General features: G+C 39.1%; 2 protein-coding genes, 2 long non-coding RNA genes and 1 pseudogene across 5 annotated transcripts; 4 read left to right on the plus strand and 1 right to left on the minus strand.

Moving 5' to 3' along the window:
• The first annotated feature begins 657 nt into the window (after positions 1–657).
• LOC149115114 (adenosine receptor A2a-like) lies at positions 658–2,344 on the plus strand (annotated as a pseudogene).
• A 2,647-nt stretch (positions 2,345–4,991) lies between these two features.
• On the plus strand, positions 4,992–6,043 carry LOC110067259 (somatostatin receptor type 5-like). Its single transcript, XM_020774570.2, has one exon. The coding sequence runs from the start codon at positions 5,177–5,179 to the stop codon at positions 6,041–6,043; it is 867 nt and encodes a 288-aa protein (XP_020630229.2). The 5' UTR covers positions 4,992–5,176.
• Positions 6,044–10,708: 4,665 nt separating this feature from the next.
• Positions 10,709–11,968, plus strand: LOC149115115 (uncharacterized). Its single transcript, XR_016205984.1, has 3 exons — positions 10,709–10,858; positions 11,080–11,160; positions 11,761–11,968. It is a non-coding gene; the product is annotated as an uncharacterized LOC149115115 (long non-coding RNA).
• A 5,150-nt stretch (positions 11,969–17,118) lies between these two features.
• Positions 17,119–21,406, plus strand: LOC149115116 (uncharacterized). 2 transcript variants are annotated; one of them, XM_089284705.1, is made up of 2 exons: positions 17,119–17,295; positions 17,416–21,406. In XM_089284705.1, exon 2 carries the CDS (start codon positions 17,472–17,474, stop codon positions 18,045–18,047), a length of 576 nt encoding a protein of 191 aa, XP_089140831.1. In that variant the 5' UTR covers positions 17,119–17,295; positions 17,416–17,471; the 3' UTR covers positions 18,048–21,406. The 2 variants fall into 2 exon arrangements, with proteins under 2 accessions (XP_089140831.1, XP_089140832.1); XM_089284706.1 differs by having other exon boundaries at positions 17,119–17,223.
• Positions 21,407–23,369: 1,963 nt separating this feature from the next.
• On the minus strand, positions 23,370–26,409 carry LOC149115117 (uncharacterized). Its single transcript, XR_016205985.1, has 3 exons — positions 25,798–26,409; positions 25,532–25,606; positions 23,370–23,719 (listed from the first exon to the last, which is right to left on the minus strand). It is a non-coding gene; the product is annotated as an uncharacterized LOC149115117 (long non-coding RNA).
• Positions 26,410–27,742: the final 1,333 nt, after the last annotated feature.

A 27,742-nucleotide genomic window follows, 5' to 3' on the forward strand; every position in this document is an offset into this window, starting at 1 on the left:
GCTTTAGAATGATGGATGCTTCCAGAATTTGATCTTTGTCGATTGAACGATATTTTTGGTCTGTACTTTGTTTACAAGTTTTGGCATGTCAATCAAGGCTGTCATTAATCGACCAATAATGTTAATGTAGGTGGGACCAGTGAGCCGCGACACGAAATAAACACGATCAAAGAAGAATCAGACTCAAATTTTTGTATGTATATTATTAACAAGTAATCAAATGATTAAATAAGCACTCGTAAATTTTAAAAAGACTACAAAAGACTACAAATTCCACGAGCCCGTAGGGCGAGTGCAATTTTTTGTAGTCTTTGAAAAATTTACTTGTGCTTATTTGTTGCAAATAGCACTCGAAATCATTTGATTACCTATACAAATAACTTTCTATCTCTTTTAGACATTACCCGCAAGATTAAGTAAAGAAAACGATGTTTCCCTTAGATGACAACAGTTATTGCGAAGATGTAAGAGACGCAGCTATCGTTTATAACATGCCAAGCATAAGCGATCTCGTCATCCAGATACTTTTGATTTGCAGATTCATTCATTTCAACATCCATTATAATTTACATTTCAACTTAACGTAAACGTCATCAGGACAAAATAGTCTCGATTGGGTGGAAAACCTCTCTTTGACATCAATATTCTCCGCTTTAGTACACTACCATTGAAGGTTCTCGTGTTCATTCCTAGTGTATTTGTTCTCCGTGGATATATTTTGGACGTTTATAGCCTCATATATCTGTGACACAAGCAGGACAGTAATTTTGATCGTTAAAATCAAAAGACGAAAGCAGTTATCCCGACACAAGTGTGTTTAAATCATGTTATACGCAGTCGCCATTGTATTCATCGTCATCTTCGCACTCGAGGCAGCCGTCATCATCATTGGGAACGCGTTCACTATTTTTGTTTTCAAGACTCAATCTGGACTCCACCTTAAACGAACTTGCCTTCTTCTGATCAACCTGGCCGTCGCTGATCTACTCGTAGGCGTAGGAGAAGTTGTGGTCCTAGTAATTCACAGAATTCCGAGAAGTGATATCAGAACTTTGACTGTTTGGTGGTCCGTTCAAGCCTTTGGTTTGTGCGTGTCGGTGATTTTTCTCGCCGTTTTATCGATGGAACGCGTTTACGCCGTGTTTTGGCCACTGCGTCATCGCGTAACAAGCGCTCGCGCTTACATTTTCAGCATCGTTCAGTTATCGTCTGGGTAATTGGGTTGTGCACCACAGGTCTGTCTTTTTTAACAGCATATCACGCAGATGTGGATACCGTTTATGCCGTGGCCACTGCTGATTTTCTCCTTTTTATTTCACTCGTCATTATCTGCGCAAGTTACTTATCTATTCGTTCGCGACTGTACGCTACAAAACCTGACTTACAAGACGGCCAAAGAAGATCAACGCGCGACCAGAATATACGACTTTCAAAGACATTTTACATAGTTGTCGCTGTGTCGCTCATCTTTTGGTTGCCTAGTTTCGTAGTGTACACCATCAACGCATTTTGTTGGCAGTGTTTTTCTCCGACGTTACTGTGGTTTGGCCAAGTTCTACAATTAGCAAATTCGATGGTGAATCCGTTCGTGTATAGCTTTAGGATGAAAATATTTAAAGATGCCTTGAAAAAGTATTTGAAAAAGCGCGATGATTTAAAACCTGTTACCCTCCGAGTGCAAAACGCACCCCTAGAATTTACCACGCACTTATAAACTGAAAACTGGGCTTGACAAACGTCCGTACAGAACTTTATTGTACACTTTGGTTGTGTTGCCAGTGATATTCGTTTGTATAATTTGCTGTCGATTATCTTTATTGAACTCTCGTCATCCAAACATTGACTGAATTAATTAAAAGCTTCTAATCTGAACGTGAATGAAAAGCTGAAACATTTAGCTATGTGCCGCTTTAGGTTGAGCCATTTTACAAGAAAATCAGTTATCAGAGAAATCAATGTTAGTTCAGAAACTTCGAGCAACTCGTCAATCTTAAAATTCTGCTGATTGCAACCTTTGCAATGGATGGTTTTTACCTCTTTATTGATTTGTCTTTTTATCATCTCGGCAAGTGAGAGGCTCATAAGCTTTCGTTGAAGCTTGTGGTTCATGTTCAAACTCGTTTCCGCTCCCTTTCGTGCCCCGAGCTCCGAGAATGTTCTTTAAACATGAGCGGAATTGAATGAGCCGGATTATAAAAATTATCTACGGCAGATGAGCATAACATGATATTGCTATCACGTGTACTAGATTACAGGATAGTGAGGACGTCAATTCACGATTATATTAAATCTTCAAGGCACATGTACTGGAAATAAATAATGCTGAACCGGACAAAAGAAAAAAGTAATAGTTATGATTAATTAAACTTTAACTCAGACTTTATTTATCCTCGGCAATGTTTATAGCCGCACAAGTGCTAGTGGGACCGAACAAACTACTGAAACAAAAAAATTCATAATAAAGTGTATTATCGTTTGTCTCACGATGTAGTCACTTGAGATGTAGATCGCGACGTTTCGACTGCTTACTGCTAGTCTTCTTCAGGCGATAAGGTCGACTGATTGCACGGTATCATTTATATCACAAAGGTCGGCTGTGATTGGTGCATTTCGATCCTCCTATTGTTCCATCATTCCGGCGAGTAGCTGTTCCCTCAGTGGTCCGCTGTTGTACCGTTCTCCTGTTGTTGTGTTTCTTGATCGTGGGTATCCATGCTTCAGGAATTTCAATTCCACTATCCCTGTTGATGTTGTTAGGGTGAAGTCTTATGTGAATAGCTTCCTTGACCCTACGTGTGTACCAGTGAGGATCTCGATCAATAAACTTGACCTCATTCCAGATAGGATAGTGGCCGGTCTCGTGGGTGTGTTCAGAAACGGCGGAGGTCTGATCGAGATCCTCACTGGTACACACGTAGGGTCAAGGAAGCTATTCACATAAGACTTCACCCTAACAACATCAACAGGGATAGTGGAATTGAAATTCCTGAAGCATGGATACCCACGATCAAGAAACACAACAACAGGAGAACGGTACAACAGCGGACCACTGAGGGAACAGCTACTCGCCGGAATGATGGAACAATAGGAGGATCGAAATGCACCAATCACAGCCGACCTTTGTGATATAAATGATACCGTGCAATCAGTCGACCTTATCGCCTGAAGAAGACTAGCAGTAAGCAGTCGAAACGTCGCGATCTACATCTCAAGTGACTACATCGTGAGACAAACGATAATACACTTTATTATTGCATCTACCACGATGAATAACAACAACCTTTTCCTCGACATTAAAAAAATTCATATTGAACATAACATTGTTAAGAATCCCAGTTGTTCGGAGGCAAACTAATTGGCTATTTACAAGCGTGGCTTTGAACTCGGGCGCTACCGAGAAACAAATCCAGGTAGTGATCAGAGCGGGACTCCAACCCGGGACCGCTGGATTGCGAGTCCGACACGCTGACTACTCGGCCACGCCGCCTGCTCCTGTGATGGTGGCAAAACAAGTTCTGATTCCAGTGATGATAATACTAGGGAATTTGACCTGAATGACTGAATTGTTTATAACATTGCCAATTGGCAATGGCGAAGTCAAGTTAACAAGGCTCACGCCTTGAGAGCGAATCATTTGATTTATGATGCTACGTTGATGGCGCGGCTGCGATAGGTAGATATTGCTAAATAAAAAAAATTGACAACCGATGAATTTGGTGAAATTAATAACATCCTTGTTGCTAGCTTTAAAAAAAATAGTTTTGCAATCAAGTAATGTGGCCATAGTCCGTATGCTAAAATACTGATTTTCTTCATTTTGTCCTTTAATGTGTGTAAATGCCACGTCGACGCTATGCCAGAAGAATTTAAAAGCGGAGGTTTCACTCTGAAAACGCATCAAATATTTTCCGTCCACGTCACGCCGGAAACTGAAAATTTTAAAACGCAACAACAATTGGTCATTTTGGATTTGTGTTAAAGTAAAACTCGAGCAGGGGAATCACGTGATTATCGTAATGCCATCGTTTTCGAAAAGCTTCGTTTAAAAACTTGGTTTTCCATCCACACTAAAACAGCGGCGTTTTTATTTAATTTCTCCAGTTTGAAGAGCGTTTTCGAAAAGCTCTGTTTTCAGAACGGATCAGTGTGAACGGTGCGCCTAACCGGAGAGACAGAGCTCCGTTTTCAAATTTCTGCGGCGTTTATTATGAGTTCTGATTGTCCAAAGCTCTGGCATGTCAGTAGCAGTAATCACAATTTAGTTTTCTGATATCCGGTTAGGAATCTTAAGCAATGACGACAGCGACGCCAAAGACGACGCCTAGTAAAAAATGGATTTATATTTTACCTTCGAATTTCGCAATTCAGCTGGGTCTGTTCGGTTCACCGATCGCCCTGAGAACCTGCTCAAACTGAACACATATTGCCAGTGATCATTTCCAAAAGAAAAGATGAAAAATTTGCCTCTAGGCCCACGTTCTTCCAAATACGTAGAACTCAACATTTCACGTTGTTGTTTTGCAGAATCCGGCTAAGAAACGAACACAGTTTTATAACGCACGTGCATAGGCGTTGTTCTTCTCATCAAACCTTTTGTTGTGTAGCGTTAAGGTTTTCGCTTTCGTTGCCGTCGAGGTTTGCTTAAGCTCCTTTTTGAGAAAAACACAACGTCAACTTGAACAGAAATCAATGTTATAGTATTCCACTTTTTGGTGTTCAATATTGTGGCACGTTGGATCTCCTTACACACTCTGCGGCTAGATTACTTATGGAATGAAACTTTAGCATTCTACGTATAAAGTAAAGCTTGATCTCTCTTAGACACTTCACCCGAGACTCAATAAAGGGACGGATGTTTGCACTTTGATGACAACGATTATTTTGTCGCCTGGACATCATTTCAACACCTAGTTTAATTTACATATATAGCGAAAGTGCACATCATCAGAGGCAAATAGTCTTAATTAAAATAAAAAACGTTTCCTTCACATTAATATTCTTCGCCTTATACCCTGCCTTCTAAGGCAATCACTTTTATTATTTGCATTTGCTCTCCTTCACTGAAAACCTTTCTGATCTTTAAACCTCGGATATCTAAAGGATAAAAACAGGAAAGTAATTCTTGATCTCTGAAATCAAACGAAGGAAGGCAGTATTCCAAAGCAAAGACGATATCATGTTAAACGCAACCATCGCCACTGCATTCATCGTCATTTTCGCACTCGAGGCAGCCGTCATTATAATTGGGAACGTGTTCACCATTTTTGTTTTTAAGACTCAATCTGGACTCCACTTGAAACGAACTTGCATTCTTCTAATCAACCTGGCCGTCGCTGATCTACTTGTGGGAGTAGGAGAAGTCGTAGTTCTGATCACCCACAAAATTTCGGGATCAGAAGTCGGATTGCTAAAACTTTCTTTTACTTTTCAGGCTTTTGGGTCGTGTACTTCGTTGATGTTTCTCGCTGTTATTTCGCTTGAGCGCGTTTATGCCGTGTTCTGGCCACTGCGTCATCGCGTAACAAGCGCTCAAGCTTACATTTTCAGCATCGTTATCGTCTGGATAGTTGGGTTATCCAACGGTGGGCTAAATATGATAACCGTAATCCACTCACAGGTAGACAGCATTTATGCTACAGTCGCCGGTGATTTATTACTTTTCTTCTGTCTGGGTGCCATCTGTGCAAGTTACCTATTGATTCGTTCTCGACTGTACGCTACAAAACCTGAATTGCACGCCTCCCACAGAAGATCAACGCGGGAACAGAATTTGCGTCTTTCAAAGACATTTTACATAGTGGTTGCTGTGTCGCTTATCTTCTGGTTGCCTGGGTTCGTGGTGTACAACATCAGTGCATTTTGTTGGCAGTGTTTTTCTCCAACGATACTTTGGTTTGTTAATGCTCTACACTTAGCAAATTCTATGGTGAATCCATTCGTATACAGTTTTAGGATGAAAATATTTCAAGATTCTTTGAAAAAGTGCAGGAAGAAGCGCCAACAAAGCATCGAACTAAGAGCTCTCCCCGTGAACAGGCAATGAAGACGCTAGATCTTTACTATTTTGTCACGATTTACAAGGAATCCTCAAAGCTGTTCCTCACGCGACTTTCTCACCTCGGTGGCAGCTCCTGTATTCTACATACTGTTTTCGACAGTTTCCCGTAAATTTTAACATGCAATCAGTTCTCTTTTAAGCCGTACTCGATCTCGATGATAATTATTTTTAGCGCATGGATTAGACATGTAAATCTAATTGTTTAAGGGTGTTTTTTTTGAGAGTAAAAAATTGGGTGAGGTTGCAAAAGCGTCGCATTCACGTTCATCAAATGAGATTTTACAGGCCTGATATAAGTATAATATATCCTTTTTTTTTTAATTTGCCGTCTTGAAAACTTAATTATAGTTTTCAGGAGATATTGGTCCACAAAGTGAAAATTCAGATGTCAAGATTAACAAATAAGAGCTTGCTATCTAATAAACACGCGTAATTACTTCGTCGCTATCTTAATTCCACCCGCTGTTTTGGAAGGTTCATTCTCAAACTCATGGATAATTCATCAAGTTTAAACAAAGGAAATCATGACCGTGTAGGTGTTTGGATATCTGATCTTTATTAGCATAGATTTTTTAGATTTTATTTCTCCGTTTTCCTCTTAGTTTTGGTTTCGATTCGAAATATATATTAAACACTCAAAAGAGTGCTCGACCACATTTCCAAACACCTCGAAGTTCGTCAACAATGCTCCGCTACGCCTCATATTTTCCACTCACTTCTCGGTGTTTGGAAATGTGGTCAAACACAATTTTTTGTGTTTGATATATTACTTGAATTAGTTTTAGACAGAACTACTCTGAAGGCAATAGGCCTAAAGACATTACTTGTAAGCTCAGTAACAGAGTAAGCTGGACCAGTTCTCAAAGATAGTACGATCTAATATATTGTGTGCTGATTTTTCTCGCTCGCGAAATTTGTGTATTAGGTATCGTGGTTCATCTACTGTCGATAGCCGTCATTTTCACGACATTGGAGCATAAACTAACGTCCTTAGTATGTTTGCTGAAAGCCATTTGTATTTATACAAGAAGACGATAAAAGCTGATGCATCAATCACGGTGATGCCCAACTTTCCTTGTGCTTTTCATTCTGTCTTTGTTCAGCGCCATTATCACAATGATGGCTAAGGACAATTTTCCAAAAGTGGAAGACTTTCTTTTTCAATAATGTTCCCCCGAATATTATTGAAATTAAAACACAGAAAGTGCGTCAGAGTAGAAGTAGCAATTATGGAAACTGTCAGATTAAAAACTCTTAGCCGCGAGTAGTCCTTAGTAGTTAATCAGCTTTTTATACTTTAACGAACATTCATGTACCTGTGACTTTATCGTTTGCCAAATACCATCGAAAAACAGTTACGCTTAGCAAAAATTCGTAAAAATGGTTCCGTTTTGAATGGACTACATCCTCGGAGACCCAGGGGCTACGAGCCGGGACGAAGGGATATTTTCGGGCGAAAGTTTACTTCAAGAGCTGAAGAGCCCCTGGGAACTTATCTTCTTACCGAACCAGTTCCAGAAGTGGAAGAATTCCGTGCCTCTGATTGGCCAGAAAAGAAAAATATTTTTCTGGCCAATCAGAGGGATTGAATTCGACCAAAGAAAAGAAAAAAATATTTACAAGCAACACGATTTCATGATCAAACGCCACCGCCATTCTATTAATCCTTCTCTTCATTTGCACATAGAGAAAGGGGCCATTATCGTTAAAGACATGTTTACCATTACTGTCTTCTGGACTCAGAGACCGGCTTCATCCAAGTCGACCTTTTTTCTTGGATCAGCCGCGACGTTACGTATTTAGTCGTTGGAAAAATAAGACCTGTAGGTTTAGAGGATAAAATGTCTTACCATTAAAAGGAAACTGAAGTAATCCAAAAACGTTTGTGGACATTCAAGATGTTCGGCTCGAGTACGTCTTGGTTTCCTCTGACTCGCTCTCACTTTGCTGACGAGTGAAAATAGAACTCTTATTTTCCTATTTTCTTCATTGGGAAAATGGGATTTGGGTCACTGGGACTGCGGAGACCACAATCAAAAGTGGGAATGAAAATGGGATCTAAGTAAAAGCTGGGCTAGAAAATGAGATTTTTACTCGAAATATTTTTCGGAATTAAGATATCTATTTCGCCACACTAATAGTAAATACAAACCACCTAGAAACTGACAGTCTGCACATCGGTGACTGAGGAGGTGTGAAAAGAATTGCATCTTAACCCGGACAAAGTAGATGTTAACGATGATCAAAGTTCTCCTTATTCTGACAAAATCGGCTGCATTTCATTTCCTTTCTATCTTAAATACATTCAATAATACAAACCTACAAATTTCCCAAGTGAATTTTACACTATATATCAAAATTCAATTAAATTTTGGTCACGAGACAGAACATAGCTTAGTTACCATAAATATCCATTACACCAGTCCATCTTTAATGATACCTTTTTGAATGCTCAACTGGCTGACTGTTCATCAAGCTGGTCTCTTAGTCATGAAAATCGTTTAACAAAAAAATCTCAAATGTGATTGGCTGAGAAGAGTTTAATTTTTGGTCCTATTAGCGCAATTCGAAAATTGGTGCAACTAGTAAAATCTAGCGCAATTTCAATATTGCCATGGCTTTGGAAATATCAAAGCGTCGACGAAAAGATCAAAGCATTCATCAAACATGAGACAATCGAGATGCTCTGAGTCAAACGCTTAATTAACACGAACAGAAACAGGTCGATGTGACTGTGACATCAGGCGAAATGAACAATCAAAGAGATGTTGAGCAAACTCAATGTAGCAAGCTATATGCTTCACAAACTTTAGCCTCAGATTTCCATACTTTGAGCATAGTTAATGGAGGGGAATAATTATGAAGCCAGCTCGGCAAACATCAAAGGGGCAAACAAAGATGCCAAGATTTATGTTGGAAGTACAACGACCGTGCACAATCTTTTGTTTTGCGCTCATACACAAGGCATGAATTACGTGACCAAAACGTTTCTATTGGTTAGTTCCTCGGTCAGTAGTAAACAGCCATTGTGTTTTGTGCTCGTTCAAGGCTAAAAAAAGGAACAAAAACATACAACAAAGAACTTTGTCGAGTTTCATGACCATTCCACTCTACTAACCATGCTTTAAGTCAGAGGATTTTACCTTTATTCCTAGGGGAGGAGGCTTTTATGCCTGGTCTGCTCGAGCAATTTTCATGCGGTAATTTTTATTTGACAAATATATTTGATCGTGTAGATGGCACAGCAAATGTTTGTCAACAGTTCAAAGCGGGTTAGTGCTCCAGTAATGACTTTGGACAGCAGAGATAATCGGAAACATGGCGGGGCTGCTAGTCGCCCCCACCTGGTCACCCCCCCCCCCCCCCCCACAAAAAAAATATGGCCCGTACGAACATATTTGCCGCATTTTATGTGACGAGTCGTGTTCACGAGCTATTTTTCGTATGTGACAGCATTTATTTCTCACATGAAAGCTACCAGGCCGGCTTTTCAGCAAATATATTTGTCATATAAAAATTGGCCAATTTTCCTCGTCCACATGAGCAAATAAGAACTAGGGGTATCGAATGGTCTTTGCGAGCATTTGTGAGTATTTGCGAGCATGCGAACAGTGCGTTTGTTTTTGCATGCAAGAGCAGTGGTCAAATTTGTCTTGCGAGCAGCGAGCAGCGAGCACTTCTTCTCTTTTATTAAAGGGAAACGTTGTTTTGCGCCAAGCAATTTAGCTGACACCTCCAAACCAGCACTAACAGGCGCAGAGCTAGGCAACAAAAGATCTTATCGCAGTTTAACCATTCTCGTCAGCTTACAGCCAGTATGCCTTGTTTGATGCCAAATTAGACTTTTTGAAGTTAAAAATGGTAGACGTACACCAAACAGTTGTCCCCCAACCTGGGGTGCTGGGGGGCGTTCAACTGTCTGGTGGTGTTCCAATACTTTTTTTCCTTATAATCCCTCTTTAAACTTCCGAAAACTTCACTTAAATCCAGGAGGACCCCCACCTTAAGCCAGCCAGTATCTATCCACGAGAAGAACCTAAAAGCTACCAGACCCCAGAATTCGAGCATGGAAGCAGTTTCAAAAAATTTGCGAGCACGGGCAAGCGAGCACGCATCTAATTTTAGCGAGCTATTAGAGCAAAGGCCCAATTTTGCAAGAACTTTTAAATTGAATGGAACCATATTCGATACCCCTAGGCATTGTCAATCAGAAATTGGCATATAAAAATTCCTCGTGTAGACCAGGCTTTATTTTATACTCTGCCGGAGCAAGACTCTTTTTTTCAATTCCACCTCGTGCGGGATATGTCTTAATGGCTTGTTTGCTTTCTGGCCGAGACGATGGCAGATTGTGGCATGATTCTGGTCACTGACAAAACTAAAAACACGAGAGGAACATGAACCGCCTCAGCCCAAGACCACCCGGTTAATGCAATGAATTTTGTGGACAGCTTAATCATCACATGAGTCAAGATGACGTTTTGATCAATTGCCTCGAAGACGGTTGATGATGATTGATAAAAATAAACAACTGCGCGGGTAATTTAAATGATAATTTCACTTTTGGAAAGAAAGTTTCATTAACAACAAGCTACTTTAACAAACAGCTGGACACTGCTTGTACTGTTCCCAAATACGTTTAAATTCCGAAAAATATCTCACAGCGTCATCTTAAGGACATCAATCAAGATGAAGAGAGCTGCTGTAGTTTTTGGCATTCTGACAATTTTCCTCTCCTCGCTATCTATTGCAGAAGGCGTTCGACGTCGGAAGAAAGGCGATGATGGAAGAATGACAATGGTAAAGTAACGCTTAAATTTCCAAAAGTCACCAGTTAAGTTTATGACAAAGTTGGACAGGCTTAGGTTTACACTTGAGTAACATTAAAATTACAACTAAAACGTCCCCATGTCATTTCACCGCTTCTTTTTGGACTGCGAGCTCTCTACCCTCCTCAGATATGATAAAATTCTTTTGGAGGTATAAGGGAACAATCTATTTTATTTCGATTTATTTTCTAGAGGTCTGATCTCGATAATAATTTTGGCGATGGTGACGTTAAAGGATTCTTTCCGGAAAACAACGGCAAACGAATGGAGCAGGTAAGTTTTAAAATATCACTCAGCTGCGCCTAATTCGCTTCTTGTTTTGTTTTGTTTTGATTTGTTTTTGCTTGTTTTTCGTCTTTACTTAGTCGGTATACTCCACTCTCACAGTTCCTCTCCGGCAACATGCATATACTACTACCGGCGAATGGATTGGCATTCCATCCAATGTGGAGAAGAAACACTCCTAGTCCCTTAATGTTACAGAAACCGGGTATACTCCAGTGTTTTGGACTACTTGGCCCAACGTAGATTTTACCTAATATCCTGCGAAATTTTTTTAAAGATTAAAAACATTCGACTCTGATTTCGAAAAAAAAATTTTTTTCGAGCATTTTTAAATACGTTGCTCCAAAAATAAGTTTGTTATGGCGAGCATCAAATGTATAGATTATAATCATACCGAGGAGTCTGCCAACAGTTCAAGTCTTAAAAGAACTTCAAGTCCTCTAAGAGTGAAAAACACAAATTTAACTGAACCGTGAGAGATGGCCTGTGCGTTCCATTATCCAGTAAAAACTGGTAAACATTTCTTTCCAGTTTTTGTTAACCTATTGAACTGTTTTAAGTTTTCTTTCGTTCTTTTTTACTTTTTAGCAACAGTTTGACCAGGAGTTTAGAAGAAACCTCTGCTTGTCTGCCCGTGAGCTGGACTGCGAAAGAGAACTTCGAGATCAGTGAAGATCTGTCGTTGATCACCCTTTACAATCCCAAAAGCGCGGGAAACTTTGTCAGTTTACAAAATGGGACTGTGCACTCTAGTTATATTAAACCGAAGCAAAATAAAAAATGATTGAAACTCCTACGATCCGTATTTTTGTTCATGTTGTTCTTATTCTGATGTACTAATAACACTTTGTTTGAGGACTGATGTCCATTATCACATATGAAAATATACCATCTCCCCTTTCTCCCACGACTATTAAATAAACGTTTAACTGATATGATTTCGTTTAAATTTCTCGTTGAGTTTGCTGAATTGCCAGGTTATGATTCCGCGGTACACAGATGATGGAGGGATTACTTTGTTCAAGTCTACCATATTGTCCACTAATTATAGTTTTTTCTTCGCATTTCTTCACCTCGCAGTTCGAATTTTTATCGATATTTCCTACAGCCCTGATTAGGACTCTTTACAGTACATGGTAAGTTATTTTAGCCCCCTGTCACCTCGGCCCCCCCCCCCCCCCCCCCCCCCTCCTAGCACGGCAATTTGACCAGTTGCCAAACAGTTATACCGTGGCGTGGATGGAGTAAGAGATTAGCCCAAACTGAGCTGTTGCACTCTTGAGCGAAAAGAGCTACTATATGTCTAGCCACAGACAAAAAACAGTGTCGTATGTTTAGCCCATTACTTATTACGATCACGGCTAGATGGTTCAGGGTTTTATAGACAGACCTCTTTTAGAGTAAAACCCCTGGTAATACGAACAACTGACGGTCAGTCTTTAATATTAGGATGTCTTTTTAAACTGAAATTGAAATTCATCGCATCAAAAACTGGTTCATGGACAAAAGCATTTAAATGACAAAAGCAAGATATTATAAACTTGCCTCAATACGCTGATAATCAAGAAGCTGGTTACATCTTTGACGATTTATAGATGAACAATAGTTCAGTTTTCGCTAATGTTTTGCATTGTTCTTGGTCAAAATGGCATCTTATGAAACGTGACGAAAGATGGGAATAGTCTTGCAATAAGGAAGCCGGAATTATTACTCGGGCTTCCGTAGGAAGCCTGAGTCAAAAAATGCAAGCCGTTCGTCGTTGTCGTCGTCGTCGTCGTATTTGGTCGCCAAATGGGGGTCATGGTCCCAGGCGTTCCTAGCGTAGTGCGTGGAAACTGGGGATGAGAATGCGACAGCTCTCGCTCTTCGTGAACAACAATGTGATTCTCTACTTGCACAAATCCCATAACAGACCTTTTTTAGCCCCCAAAATTTGCATAATCATTGTTTGCAATTTCTCCTGGGACATAAAGATGTCTCAAGAGAAATCTAAAACAATGCCTATGTTAATTTTTGGGCGGTAAAAGAGGTGTATTATGGGATTTGTGTAGGTAGAAAATATACTGAATGTTGTGTTTTGTGGGGAAAGTTTGGGAAAGACGCAAAGAAGATGTCGTTCGTTTTCGGAACAGGTTGGCCCACGGCCACGAATTATATTGCTTGATAGCCTGCCGGATAAGCAAAGTTCATGCTCGTTCTCTCGAGATAACAAAGGAGCCATTTACAAGTTCGAACTACGAAAACACAGACAAAACAATCAAATTATGATGCGGAGACGAACAACTCGCCGGGATGCTGAAAAATCAAAGAATCGTCGTAAGCAGAACTTGGAAGATGAGGCAAACAACATACAATTGGATAAAGAGGATACACAACGAAGCAACTTGAATAGTAAATATCTATAAAGCGTAACTCTTTGTGTTGAAAAGTATCCTGATTCTTTGATTTGTTTTTACCCGGCAGGCGGGAAGTGTTTTCAAAAAGCTAGATACCTGGCAGTCTCAAATTATTGTAAAATTTCCGCGGAATAATTCAATCAATTCTAAGTAGATCCGCCGTCACTGGGTGGTGTAAACAATGTCACGCAACTTGTAGCGGACTGTCGTCTTGTTGTGTTGGAAATGCATTGGTATTTCTACACAGAGATCGAGCATTTTCAGCAGGTTTGAATGGAAATTTTGGTGGAAAAACGGAAAGAATTTCCGACTGCCGGGTATATATAGATGGTTTTCACTGTCACGCAACGTAAAAATAAATCGAAAACTATTCAGTGGATAAAGTCAAAAGTTTTACTATTACAGGAGCCAGGAAAAGAAGACACTTCTCCAAGTTTTGGGTCTCTGCGTTTTCCCAAATTTCAGATATTCCTCGAAATGTTTTGCGCAAATTTACAGAGCCCAGTATGGAGCCCATTATTTTCCGGCCGCCATGTTGGCGCAGAGCTCCACCAACATGGCGGCCGGAAAATAGTGCAAATATCTGGAACTTCCTTTGGCTATCTAGGCGATTGATTATCTGAACTGAACCAACAAACATTTCCACAAGCACTTTTCCCAACACAACTCCTGAAAAGGCTAAAAATCACTAGATAAGTGTATATTTTTTCACAAACGCGATCGGAGCGGTATGTCACGCACCGCCAGCTGAAAAGTTGTAAACAGATATCAGTTTAGATCCCCTTATGCCTTATGAGGATAAAAATTTTCGTGGCTCTTTAGTTTTGGATTTTGGGACTTGATGACGTCACGTGAAAACGATCTACAGTTTTTTTTTTTGAAAAACCGTACCCGTGAGTCACGCAAAGTTCGAACAACTTGCAAACCCAAGTCATTGAATAAAATCGCTTGGTGTTTATAACCAAAGATCAAAATACCCAAATACTCCCAGGAGGTTTCAAATAATTTCAAATTTGTGGAAATTGATTATCTGTGAATTTTTGACCGCCGGGTAGCTAACGTTTTGAACAACCTTGCCCGTGAGTCAATATTTTTGTGGTATGGCTGGGAGAATTCCTCCACTAGAAAACCAAAAGATTATTTAGAGTCGCTTGGCATTTCTGGAAAAAATATTTTCATTGTGGACTAAATGTCAAAACATCGAGACTTTATAGTAACTCCAAGCTCGAAAATTTCCTCGACTACACAGCCAAAATAACACTTGAAATCGCTTGACATTTCGAAACAAAGATCTATTATTCTAAGTAATGAGTTATTTCGTGGAAATTCTATAATAATTTGAGACTGCCGTGTATCTAGTTTTCTGAAAACACTTCCTGGCTGCCGGGTATCTAGACACAATGTAAAGTTTTTATTGTGTTCAATACGGTATGAAACGGTACGAAGCCCGAGTAAACGCTCTTAGAGCGTCTAGTTTAGAGAGTCTAGTTTGCTCATAACTTTCTTCACTTTATAATCCAATTATTCATTGCAGTGAGTTATTTTTTTCATAACGGTTCATTGGCCGGTAATGCAACATCTGAATAGAGCTGTTTTGCAGGTAAGATCTTTTTTTTAACTGTTGTTTGGTTCAACGGCGCTATAAACACGCAAGATACAGGAAAAGCTTAAAAGGGCAGTTTCTGTCATTAAAAACATCCCTGTTGATCCATTTTTCCTTAAAAGTAAGCGATTAGGATTTGAATGACTCCAATTACAGTGTGATTTACTGGAACAAAACAAAACGTCACTGGCTACTGACCAATCGAGGGTGTTTATCATCTCGGGTATTTTAATCTCATGAATCCTTCTTAGATAGGCAACAACAATAGTTTACAATAAACGGATTAAAACTGGAAATAAAGCTATTTGGCGTATTCTTTAATAGACTCGGCGTGATGATCCGATTGTTTCTTTCCGACCTTGGTTGCATTCCAGACCGAAAAGCCATGGGGGTGAAAGCAAAAAGACCAGAAAAGAAAATGTGTAATCTTGCATGAGAGTCTATTGGAAGTTTTCTTTCTATTTAGAAAGACATTTAGCAGCGACATGCTCCTAAGTACTACTCGAGTACTACTATTACTCGAGTGTAAGTCGCGAAACGAGAAGTTTTCGGAAGAAAAGGCCTGGTTCACACTATCAGCCATCATGGGTTGGACCTATTATTATTATTTGGATTAATATAACTGCCATGATTATCTCCAGGCTCATCAATCGCTGTTACGTTCTTAATTTGGTGAACATATTTCATATGAATGGTCAAGAAAATCGTTTGAGGAAAGTGTCGAAATCGAATCAAACAACCCCCTTCTAGTGCTTCAATGTTTCAATAAGCCTCTCTTCCTTACGATACCACCACGCTTTCAAAAAAAATGGCAATTACAACATTACAACAAGCCCTTGTTATTTTCAGTAAATATTAATAAAGGTATACATTTCATGCTTCCACATTTAGTTTATGCGCGCTTGCTGATTAAAGACTTGAAGTGGGTTACCGCAATTCCCCGCTACTTCCACGTAACCACGTGATTAAAAGGGCTTACAAAGAAAAGCAGCGCCAGAGGCTTTATGGAAAAAGATTTAGAATATTTTCCAATATTGCAGGTGTGCAAATACACAGTGTCAACACGGTGGCTTTGGCGCGACAGAAAATAATAATTTCCAGTTTGATAGGGGCACTAAGGACGAGTAACCTGACAAGTCACAAAAATTGAGATCTTAAGAAAGACTTCACGCTAAATGGGTTTCAACTCAATGGTTTCCATTTCTACATTCTAAATAAGCATTAGCTTCCCTGAAGGAAGAGCGTTTTCTTTTTATTTTTTCTTTTCTTTTTTTTTTAAGAAATGAAAATCAATCTTTTTGTCACAACAAGAAGCCTATGTAACAATCCTTTAATAATAATACTAGAAATTGCACTCACTCAGCACCCAAAATGAACAAATTCCTCTTGTCCAGAATAAAAAATATACACCAAAACTTAAAAAAATAGATTACATAAAATGAAAAACTTTATGAGCGAAGTTACTCTGTATTCCATTTATTTTATTATTTTATTATTACAACTTCTCGCACGGAAAGCTCCTAACTTTTCACTTTTCTGATTCGTGATTCATTCGAGAGCCTCATTTCTTTGAAGTGCAGGCTATATTTTGACATGATTTCCATTCGATTTACGCAGAATTTGATTTTATCGCTGTATTATTGTTGATAATTTTAGAGGATTTACCGGATTTATGTCGCTAATGACACCTAAAAATTCTTGATTGGCAAACTCACACTCGAGTGTAAAGCCACAAATCATACACTTTCTCCTAAAATCCTGAGCGCTGCCGTAAAATAACACCCCTTTAACCTGAATGTAGCCCCGGTAGCTTACAAATAAAAAAAGCTAACGTTATTTAAAGGTCTGTTTCTCTGCTGGGCGAGTTATTTTGCATGATTGGAATCATTTTAATATATTGCATGTTTGTCATTAGACAGCTGGCTTCCCAAATTTTAATAAACCGCGGTCGCCACATCAAGCAATATCATATCATTCACTTTCATTAAAACTAAGTCAGTAAGGCGAAAGTAAAAAAGGGGATTAAACGTGCCAGTGACGATGAAAGCTTTCGTAAGTTCTCATATATTCCAGATTTTAACTTATTAGACCTCGACGAATGAATATCAAACGATGACGTATCTGGTAATTATGACGCAGGAAAATAATTGTTTTCCTTGAAAGCTTCTTGCATTTAAAATGACCTTTATCTGATCATAACACAGCATTCCGTTTTTTTTTTAACCAGCACTGTTTGTGTTTCAGTTGTAGAAGCCTGCGAATTCAAAGAAAATCGACACTATTCACGTGTGCGTTCGCGAATGGCATACTCTGCGTTAACAAATATTCGATTCTCTCGACGACCCACATGTAAGCGTACAGATGATACTAACATTCCAGTTATCTACCTTGGAAGCGTGCAAACATTGTGTCCTGTTGGCCAAGGAATATGCGGCTCCGTGGAGGAAATTTTCGAGAATTGCCGAATAAAATTGAAGCAAAATTTGCTACCGAAACAATCCCTTCAAGTTAAAGACGATTCGTTTGAGCTATGCAGGGTTGATGGCACAAAAACTGTTTACAAGTCCAACAGAATAGTATACTGCGGTGTTGACGGCAAACGAAGGAAGATACTGGTGTTTAATTATCATCATTGCGAAGGAGGAGATGGAGATGTTTATCTGACGCATGCTTTTATGTGTGAGAGCAAGAATGCGGCTAGACATCTGGCATTTACAGTGGCAGAATATTTTCAAAGCGTGAAATTTCCAAGTGAAAAGGAAGTTGACGAGACATCAAGTGAATACACGCAGATGCTAAGGAAGCCAGGAGCCTTAAAGAATAGTAAGGGTGCGAGAAATAGCAAGAGAGAGTGTAGAGTTCATTTTAGAGAATGAAATTCAGTTAAGAAGTGTAACAGGTAGCAATTAACAGCATTTTTATTTATTTATTTGTTTATTTATTTATTTATTTATTTATTTATTTATTTTAAGGTGACCAAGGTACATAAGCAATACGAATATTCTATACATCAGATCCAGATTCGATATAAAATGTAGAGATTTAGTCAAGCCTAAAAGTGGAGCTCCAATAAAATGCTAATCACCTGCTCAAGCCAATAACTTTAAAGAAAATTATCAATAAGCATTTCACCAAACCGAACGACAGTTGACCAAACAAAACGAGAGACTCTCCTTAAAGGCAATAGATGCAAATCAATCCATGCGAGTGTCAAATACCGAGTCCTGTTCGCTTTCAAGGCATAAAATTAACCGAAAGATGACTGAATGAAAGACATGTTGAAGAAACTTCGTTTGAGATTATCATTCAATATAAAAGCCAAGAAATACATTTGGAAGCATCAAGACCGTCCAAAATTTCAAAGACTTCTGATTTTTTATTTAGGCTGTTTAAGTTGTTAATCACGCCAAGGCTAAATTAGCAAATTATTTTTGCCAAAGGTTATGCAGTCATTTTAGCGGCCGTAACTTTACGACCAATACTTTTGAAAAATCGAATCCAACTTCGAAACAATACTGTATATTACTATGACTTTGTTTTCTGAAGTCCTGAAAGCCGCAATAAATCCGCGATCTGTATTCAAAACACGGTTGAAAGCGCATTGATCGCCATGTCTTCGCCACTATCGAAGGAGGAGAAAATTCGCCAAGAATTCTTCGCCAGCAAGGTTTTTATGTCTCTCTAACCCACGATTTTCCTCTCCTGTGTCTCTTAAACATTGTTTAGTTTTTCTTCTTCTTTCTATTTTCCGTGTTAAGAACGAAAGTAAGGTCTTGAGAGCCCTTGACAGCTTGTAAATTTGCACACGTGAACTAGAAGTAGCGGAGGAAGGATGGACGTACCTACGTATGCACAGTCCCATGATAACCAAATTTTTCAGCTTTATGGATTAGCAAATTTTCTAAGTTATGTTGCTCCTCTTTCGCACCGTCGACGTGCAGGAGCTCCGCTGTTATCTAAAACCGTGGAAAACACGTGAAATGGATTAAAAAGATGGTCTATTTCTCCTTTTTGCGTTGTTATATTTTAACACCTTGATTAACTCACTTTCCTTAGCCTTAATAGGGTATAATAACCTGTAACATTAATTCCAGGATAAATTTTGTCCGAATTTTGTCGGATATGACAAGAAAGTAGTCCAAACTTTGTTAGTCTGAAAATATATGTATTATGTACTTATTGACTGAGTGGGACCACCGGACAGGAAAATATTTGGCTCGAAGTCAGGACGCGCTCGGTCCGTACGTCCTGACCGAGAGCCAAATATTTTCCTGTCCGGCCCGACCTACATCACTCAATAAGCATTTCATCATATCATATTTCAAGTGAAAATTCTCTTTAAACCTAAATAGGACGCGATTACATAACATTAGACGGCAGTGCGGAATAACTACAAAAAAAATTCTGCAATAAAACCTGCTTGTCATTTATTTCTTGCCATCGAACAAGAAACTTAAAATTCATCGAAAAACACAACTCGTTTTCTCATTTTTGTTTTTCAATGTAAGTCCACGATTACAATTCATGCTAACGGGATTGGCTAACCTGCTTAAAAAGCCAACAGAAAGTTAACATAAAGCTGTCCAAAATATGTCAAAACCATCAAAAACTTAGCGAGTGACAAAAAATCTTCATCTGAAGACTCAATAAAATGTCGGCGTCGTTTCAAGCTATTTGCCGACCTCTTGGATTCTCTTTAACAAGGGAGAACCAGCGCCTGAATATTATTGACACCGATGTTGGCTTCCGCAAACAGTTCCTATGTTTACTGACTTTTGAAGGCTTTGCTGTGTAGGGGAAATTCAAGCGAGTTTTATTATCTGACTTATCTGGATGAATGCTGTACGGTGATAAACTTCTGTTCGTACTCAGTTTTGTCGCTTCAAACAACAGTGATGTAGAAACTGCAGAGCAATTTATTTTACTGTACACTAGGTATGTTTGTGATTTCTCTGGTTTAACCAAATTCTCCCAGAAACTCTGGAAACTCGAAGAAGACTGAAGAAAACATTTATATCGTACTTTGCTTTTTTCACGTCGTTTTCTTGCTTTTGACCCACGGTGAATTCTTGATTCTTTCCGCTGAGAGAAGTTTCGCCTCAATAGTCTGTCTGCTTATTCCAAAGGTAAATTATCGGACAGTTCATCCGGAAAAATTGTTTTCTTCAGTGACCGCCTGTTTGCTTGTTGTTGGCTTCTGAGAAAATTGTGAACTTCTTCATTTGTGAGGAGTGTTGACTTTCTTTCTTTGCTTTCGGAATGAGTCGGCGACTGAAGTAATTCTCATCGGCAGTTCGCCTGGATGGTAAAATTTGCTCTCAGAATGTTTCAGAAATGTTAACATTCATCACTCATTCTGAAGAAAGCAAAATTTTACAGCAAAAAAAGTTGTCTTTGTTATTAATTAACTCGCATCGATTTTGCCGTACGCGTTCCTTGTAGAGCCGTACGCATTTCTAGTAGGGCCGTACGCGTTCTGACGGCCTTATCACTTCGACGCGTACGGTCCTCATACGGAACCTTTTTTCATCTTATGATTTTCCAAGAAAATTGCGCGCGGGGCCATGCCACACGGGCCATATGATAAGATAAATTATTTTTCCCAAGAGGGCACGCTAACCAATCCTGCAATCTGATTGGTTCTTAGCACGGTCCGGATTTTCCTATCTCTGACCAAGGTCACGGTAACGGCGGGAAACAGCTTGGGTCAAATTGTCGTGTTGGTCAATTATTGTGAGGGAACAAGCGGTAATGGTCAACCTTTGCCCTTTTTACACTTCCATCGAAGATTAAGCAACGCAAGTTTATCTCTATTCACTTTTAAATGGCAAGGAAAGTCTCTGTAAGTAAATTCAATTGAGTATTTTGAAGTTGTGAGAGTTTGTTTGGTTGTTTGTAGCTCAGCGTTGTATTGGCGCGTAATCCTGTTTCTCTCGCCGCACAATTTTAAGCACAAAAAATTCAATTGTAGTAGAGTTTACCTCTCTGATCGTTGCTGTATTTGAGAGAATTTCTGTGGAATACACTTTACGGTTTTCCTCGCCTTCTGCTACTCAATTTACGGAGAGAAAAGTGTGATTTCGAGTGATTCGCAACGACTGGTAGAAATTGTTTTTGTAGTACATCTCAAACTTTGCACGAAATTTCACACAGGAAAAACAATTTTGGAGAACTTAACTGATGAAATAGATGTAACTAACATAAAGTAGTTCGAAATAAATCTGTTCTTTATACATCTTTCTTTGTCTAATATCTGAGTTACTCACTCGCTCACTCGTTCGGTTTTTTCGGTGCGTAAGCCAATTGAATGACAAAGTTGCGTAAACAAGCCCACTTATGCGCCAATTTACCGCAGGAGAAAAATAAATATGTTATTTGCCGGCTTAGGGTCGGTCCGTATAGTGAAAAACTGTGACCGAGGTCGTGAAATATTTACTATACAGACCTCCCAGCCGGCAAATAACATATATTTATTTTATGATGTTTCGTGCCGTACCCAGAATAATAAAGGTAATAATTAGTGAAGCCCCGTTTTTATAGAGGGAGGCCAAGGAACAGCTGGCGACGGTCAAAGGAGGGGTAGATGAGGGAGGTAGGCTTCAACTGGCAACAGTTGGAGACACCGGCACAAGACAGAGAGGGATGGAGAGACCTCCATAAGGACCTAACCCCCCGCGGGGTGGAAGGGTTTTAGTCATGTTTATAGACAGGACAGTTGTCCCGGGTAGGGTTACATCGTTCTAAGCAGTTGAAAACGTCATCCCTGCTGACTGAACAAAACTTTGGTCATCCAGGCTTTGTGCATGCTCTTCTAACATGCCCGGATATCGATTTCTCCTTGAGTGACACAAACTTATTCACAGTGTTTACATGGAAAAAAAGAGTTGCGCAACCCGAGTCAAATATCACGCCAAGAATTCGAAAGAGAAAAATCTCAATGTTTTAGCAATCGGTCAAAACTTTATCTAAATCCTCTTCACAGACACTTCGAAAACGCTAAGAAGCGTTCGCCATTTTGTTAACAACGAAACACTGCTACGCTACTCACTATCTAAAACAGAACCCGAGGGTGGACTTCCAATTGGAAAGGACGGGGGTGCTCGTCGGAAATTTTGAAAATAATCCCTAAGAGATCCTGTTTGTGGCTAGAAATTTTTTTTTTTTCATCCCTAAGATTGAAGAGGTACCGATTCTAAAACAATGCTACATTAACTCAATTTACTCCTATACCTTTACTCACATTTTCATAATTCTTAATAGCGATAACGAGGATTGTAAATGAGACAAAATAAACAATCAGTTGATTTTCAAATATCCTGATGTATTATTTTCGAGTCAGTACCCTAAGAGGTATTGTGAAAGCTCCCACAGTGGACCTTTTGAGGCTGAACACCCTAAGAGGTACTAAAACCGCTTTTTTTTAACCCCTGAAAGGTATGACAAGCACCCGAGGGGGGTACTTCCTCACTTGGGCTATATAGGTATGTGCACCCTCAAAGGGTATGGTTTTGCAGCCATTTTGGTCACGAATAGGGTGTCGATTTTAGCCATTTTTTTTTTTTTCATAAATAGGGTATATATAAATAGGGTATATAAATAGGGTTTTGTGCTCTAGTCTTGAATTGGGTATGTTTTTTTAGAAGAAGCTACTTTTTCATCATTATCCATAAGCCCTTCAAAAATTATGTTTAGGGCAACTGTGTTAGCCGAAAAGGTCACAAACAGGTATCAAATTTTTGGTTGAGTCGTAAATAGGGTAGGGAAAATCGCAGATTTTGGTCATAAATAGGGTAACGGTTTTGAGAAGCGGGCCCCACACCCCTACCAAAGTTTTCTGGGAGTACCCCCTGGGCGCACCCCCGTGTATTTTTTGGGAGAACCCTCCGGAACAGAATAGGTAGTGAGTAGTGTAGCAAAAAATAGGACAGCATTCGTGAAAGAACACCAGTAGATTTATGCTAACACTCCATTAAACGTAATGATGGCGTGAGCGAAATAATCCGCGGAGTGAGTTTTCTTTCTTTTTACACGGAATACATTTTCCCGCGTAATTCAACGAGCAATTCTGAGAGGGAAAAGTAGCCCCTGCGCGGTTGGGGGGGGTTACACAAAATTGTTTTAGCCTTTCTTCCAGCTCTAGCGCCTTCGTTAACACATAACACCATAAGGGGATTACAAAGAAAATCACAACAGAATACTGTGGATCGAACCACTTGGTTTATTGACTACACTGCGACTCATACATAAACGGTCAACAATCTGCCAAACAAGTCAGTGTATGAAGGTTTTACCTCTTGCTTCTTGTAATGTTTTGTTGACTACTATACTACTCATCAGAATCACCTTCCGTTCAAAACATCACAGTGTAAATAACGAAATAATAGAAAACCTTAGTGAAATCTCGTTAACAAAATACCACGGATTTTCAGTAAAATAATCTAAATCTGGGTTTTTTTCTTCTCCTCTCTTTCTCCTTTGGCTTCCCCACGGCGTAACTTCATCTTTCAATTTCTTCCCCTTACTTGAAACGAATGGAGCGCAGTTTTCTCTGGGAAGGAATGATTATTTTGTTAGCTCAAGTGTAATTTAAATACGTTGTCACACGTCAAAGTTAAACGTGATGTACCATCGTCTCACAAACGGAGATATGTTTATGGGATAAGGGAAAATAAAGCAAATTTAAAATTGGCTGACTCGCTTTTTCGTAAATTTAGCTGTGCATGACCACTTCACGACCAGCCCAACCGTAAGACCAAGTTTAGTCGACTTCTTCTCCAAGAACCACTGCAACAGGGCTAACCACCTCTTTTTGAAGTCCCTAGGCTTTATTTTCTATACGTAAAAAGTTCAAAAAAGGCCATCCATTCAATTACAACTGCCCAATAACGAGGCAGAAAATGGCACGCGCCGTCTAGTACGAACCACGAGTAAACGGCTTTCTAAAGGCCGTTTTATAAGCAATCGGTTTCGCGGAGCGCTTTTGGTTAAGGTAATTCCCTTGAAATTGTTCTACTATCTCGTTTTGTACGCGCACGCGCTCATGCGCATCCCTACTGCACACGATTTTCGCGTCATTAGCGCGCACATGAGCGCGTGCGCGTTCAAAACGTAAGAGATTTCCCTCAAACTAAGTTCGATAGTGAAATAAATTCTCTCTTCTCTTAAACGAGCACAGTGACCCCCGATTTTTTTTTTTTAAGGTATTTGCTAAGAACAGTCAAATAAAGAACATATTTCAAGAAGAAACAAAGTTTGATAGTAGAACATGATTTTTGTTGGAAAATAGTTCCGTACTGGGTGTATTTTGGCCAAGGCGAAGACGAGCTAACCACGGAACTGTCCGAAAAAGTTCAGTATTCCCACAACTCAGGTAATCAAAAACGGCTTAAGTGAAGCAATACTGCTTATGTGAATAAAAGAAGCTTTACTTTCAAGATAAAATTTTGTGTCTTTCAAGTAACCAAGACTTAATTCTGTATGAAGGTGAATCAAATTTTTAACGCGCAACCAGTAAAAATACCCCATTTTAAGAGCCTGCTGACGCGTAAACAAGCACGGTGACCCCATTTTTTTATTGCATTTTTTTAATGTTCATATCATGAATGTTAATTATGCCAAGTTTCAAAAAAGGTTTGATAGTAGAACAATTTCAAGGCAATTACCTTAAGCCAAATGCGTGTATTGTAATAACATAAGTGAGCCCGCTCATTTGAAAGCAATATCTCAAATCACTTATAATGGTTTTTTTTTATAACAATATTAGTAATGGTTTTGGGCCCTTGTATTTTTTGGAAGGCTTATATTTATTGCAGTTTGACAAACATCCCATCCAGGGGTGAGTAGAAATACTCCTAGTCGCTTCATGCTACAGAAACCGGGATAAGCCTACGGCCTGATGGGCCACTTGGTTCGTATGCAGACTTAAACTTATTTTTAATTATTGCACGATAAGCGTTGTAGCATTATTGGCAACACGATAATTTGCTATAATTTCGTAATAATTTTAAATAAATAACAACTTTATTCATACAACTGTCCGACGTACACTATTTCAAATAAGTAATTTTCCCTTTCTGTACAATGTATTTCCTTATCCCGCAATATACCAACTGTTTCGCCCCTCACCTCACTTCTGACATATTTTGTATAAATGGACATATTGCAATATACTTGTTCTACGAAGACGTAATTAAAATCAACTTTACAATACATATTCTACTAATAATGGAATCTCACTCGTCTTCGCTCTAATACTACTAATGGTAAAAATAGGAAATTGATAGAATTTAATAATAATTTACCATACTAAAAGTTCATGCAAAACTGATTTACTTTACATTAAACTTTTAGCATAATTTACCACTAAAAGGTCTTCAGCTTCCCTTTTTCTTCCAAACTCGACTGGCGGAACAAAAGGTGGTTGTAGTTCTTTGTCCTGTAATTGAATTAGCGGAATTTTAGGAAGAACTACGCAAATTACAACGGCGCCGTTTTGCTGAAATGGAATACAACTCTAGCAACTTATATCAAAAGTAGCAAGATGTTCAGGTCTTTTTCTCGAAAAAAAACAAACGTTAGTGTCAAAAGGGTAAGGTATTTCTACTCAAAAATGCAATCACTTTTTACCAGTAGCTTGGCTTGAGCTCCTCTTTTTCGTCTAGCCTCGATGGGTGGAACAAAAGGAGGTTGCTCTTCATTCGGATGCGCAAGTTCAATGAACCCAAAACTCAACGTGAGGCATAAAAACAGTACAAGGAACTTCATCTTTCAATGCTGGTTACTTACCAAACAAGTCTTTTCACATCGTCTCGACACCCAGATCTTTATATTGATGGGCGAATGACTCTAGCTTAATAAGTGCTTCACACCTGCAAGTTTGTCAGTTCTATTCAAGTACGAAATGCTCCTGAAACAATCAGTTTCTTCCTAGCAATTTCCAGGAGAAAAAACGTTTTTTTGATGCCGCCTTTTGTCCTCGGTGGAAATTTTATCTTCAGCACTCACTACACGTGGAGGAGAGGAAATATTCCTTTCATCAATAAGTGACTCGAACCTTCATTAATTAAAATACTGTAGTATAATATATATTCACAGATGTTTTTATTACAAATTGACTTCCTCCGTTTGCCAGCGCTCTTTGTTCAACTTCAGTTAAGAAAGCTTAACATGGACATTTTGTAATGAATCCTATTAAGAGATGATAAGCAAATCTGAGCTTAGTAACACTGAATAAAAAAGCCAACATTGATTTTGGTAATTTATAAAAACCATATGCACTACTAATACTAAACATTGCTAACAGAACAAGTTCGGTGTTTTATTTTAGATTAATAATCGCTTTTCTGCATCGGTCTATGACAAAAGGTTGTTAGCTGTCATATTAGTAAACCGAGGGACTGTCTGTAAAGGAAACGGGAAAAAAGTGATGAGCGAAGAGATAACTAAAGATGCTGACACCTTACGAGCAGGTAACCAAACAATTAACTTAAAATTTGAACTAACATCCCACATAGGAAGAAACTGAATGAAGAAATCAACGGGAGGTCATGTCCGTTGTCAAAATTTCTTGACATTTTAATTAATTTTTGATTAAGACAAAGACGTATTATACGGGATACATAAAACGGAATGCATAGGTAGATTTCGTCAGTGAATTAAAATGGATCACAGTCGAAACTCTATTTAGCGACGGCCCTCAAGGAAATGAGAGGTGGTAGCTGGATAGGGGGTTTGTGTTCTTTGAATATTTTTTTGGATCTGGTTAACTGCTTGGTGAACATAGAATCACGTCAAGACAATCATAATAAACGTTTGTTTGAATATTTTTTTATCAGTCGTCAAATTTTATTGGGGCCTCTTATCTGCCATCGCCTTTTCCAAAAGAAAGCCAAACTACGTGTATTAAATTTTGTGTGGCCGCTTAAAAGGGGTAACGACAATAGAGAACTCTCTCATGGGGACGACCAAAAGTTGGCCGCGGCCGCTTAATAGAGGTAGCCGGTAAACAGGGATATTATTTACAGTATTTTGCTGACAATTATTTCGGGACATTGATAATTATAACTGGCCGCTTAATAAGTCGTGACCGCTAAATAGATAGCCGCTTAATAGAGGTTCGACTGTATTAGTCTGGAGAAAGCAAAATAAATGGACGCCTCTATGTGCTTTGAGTTCACTGGGTAAATCTTCTACAAAGGCAGTTTCTTCATCTTTCACCAACCAGGCTCGCTTTGGCCGAAAGTGGACGTCAGCCCTATGCTAATGTTTTACAAAAAGAAGGAAATCAGTTGAAGGCCTATTGTAATATTCTGGAGAGTTCTGTTATCATTAATTGAAAATAATTTCCTCTTCCGATGAGGGAATAATTTATCTTATCAATATGAGATTTGGCCAGCGTACGAGACTTCCAACCCCACTAGTTTGTGTTAAAATAGAAATGAACCAACGTGCTTGTTAAGCGAGTGCGCTTGCTTCACATAATGGCGTAGCAGTTAGTAAAGCAAGTTTAGGCCCGTTTACGCGGACAACCTGTTCTGTAACAATTCATATAATAATTCATAAAATAAAATGT

The sequence above is a fragment of the Orbicella faveolata genome, unplaced genomic scaffold (genome assembly GCF_042242905.1).
Source record: "Orbicella faveolata isolate gen_17 unplaced genomic scaffold, um_ofav_v1 contig_13, whole genome shotgun sequence".
Classification (NCBI taxonomy): Eukaryota; Metazoa; Cnidaria; class Anthozoa; order Scleractinia; family Merulinidae; genus Orbicella; species Orbicella faveolata.

What these genes read in the sequence shown, in the direction of transcription:
- LOC110067259 (XM_020774570.2), top strand. Translation starts at nt 5,177, where the DNA reads ATGTTAAACGCAACCATCGCCACTGCATTCATCGTCATTTTCGCACTC.
- LOC149115116 (XM_089284705.1), top strand. Translation starts at nt 17,472, where the DNA reads ATGGCATACTCTGCGTTAACAAATATTCGATTCTCTCGACGACCCACA.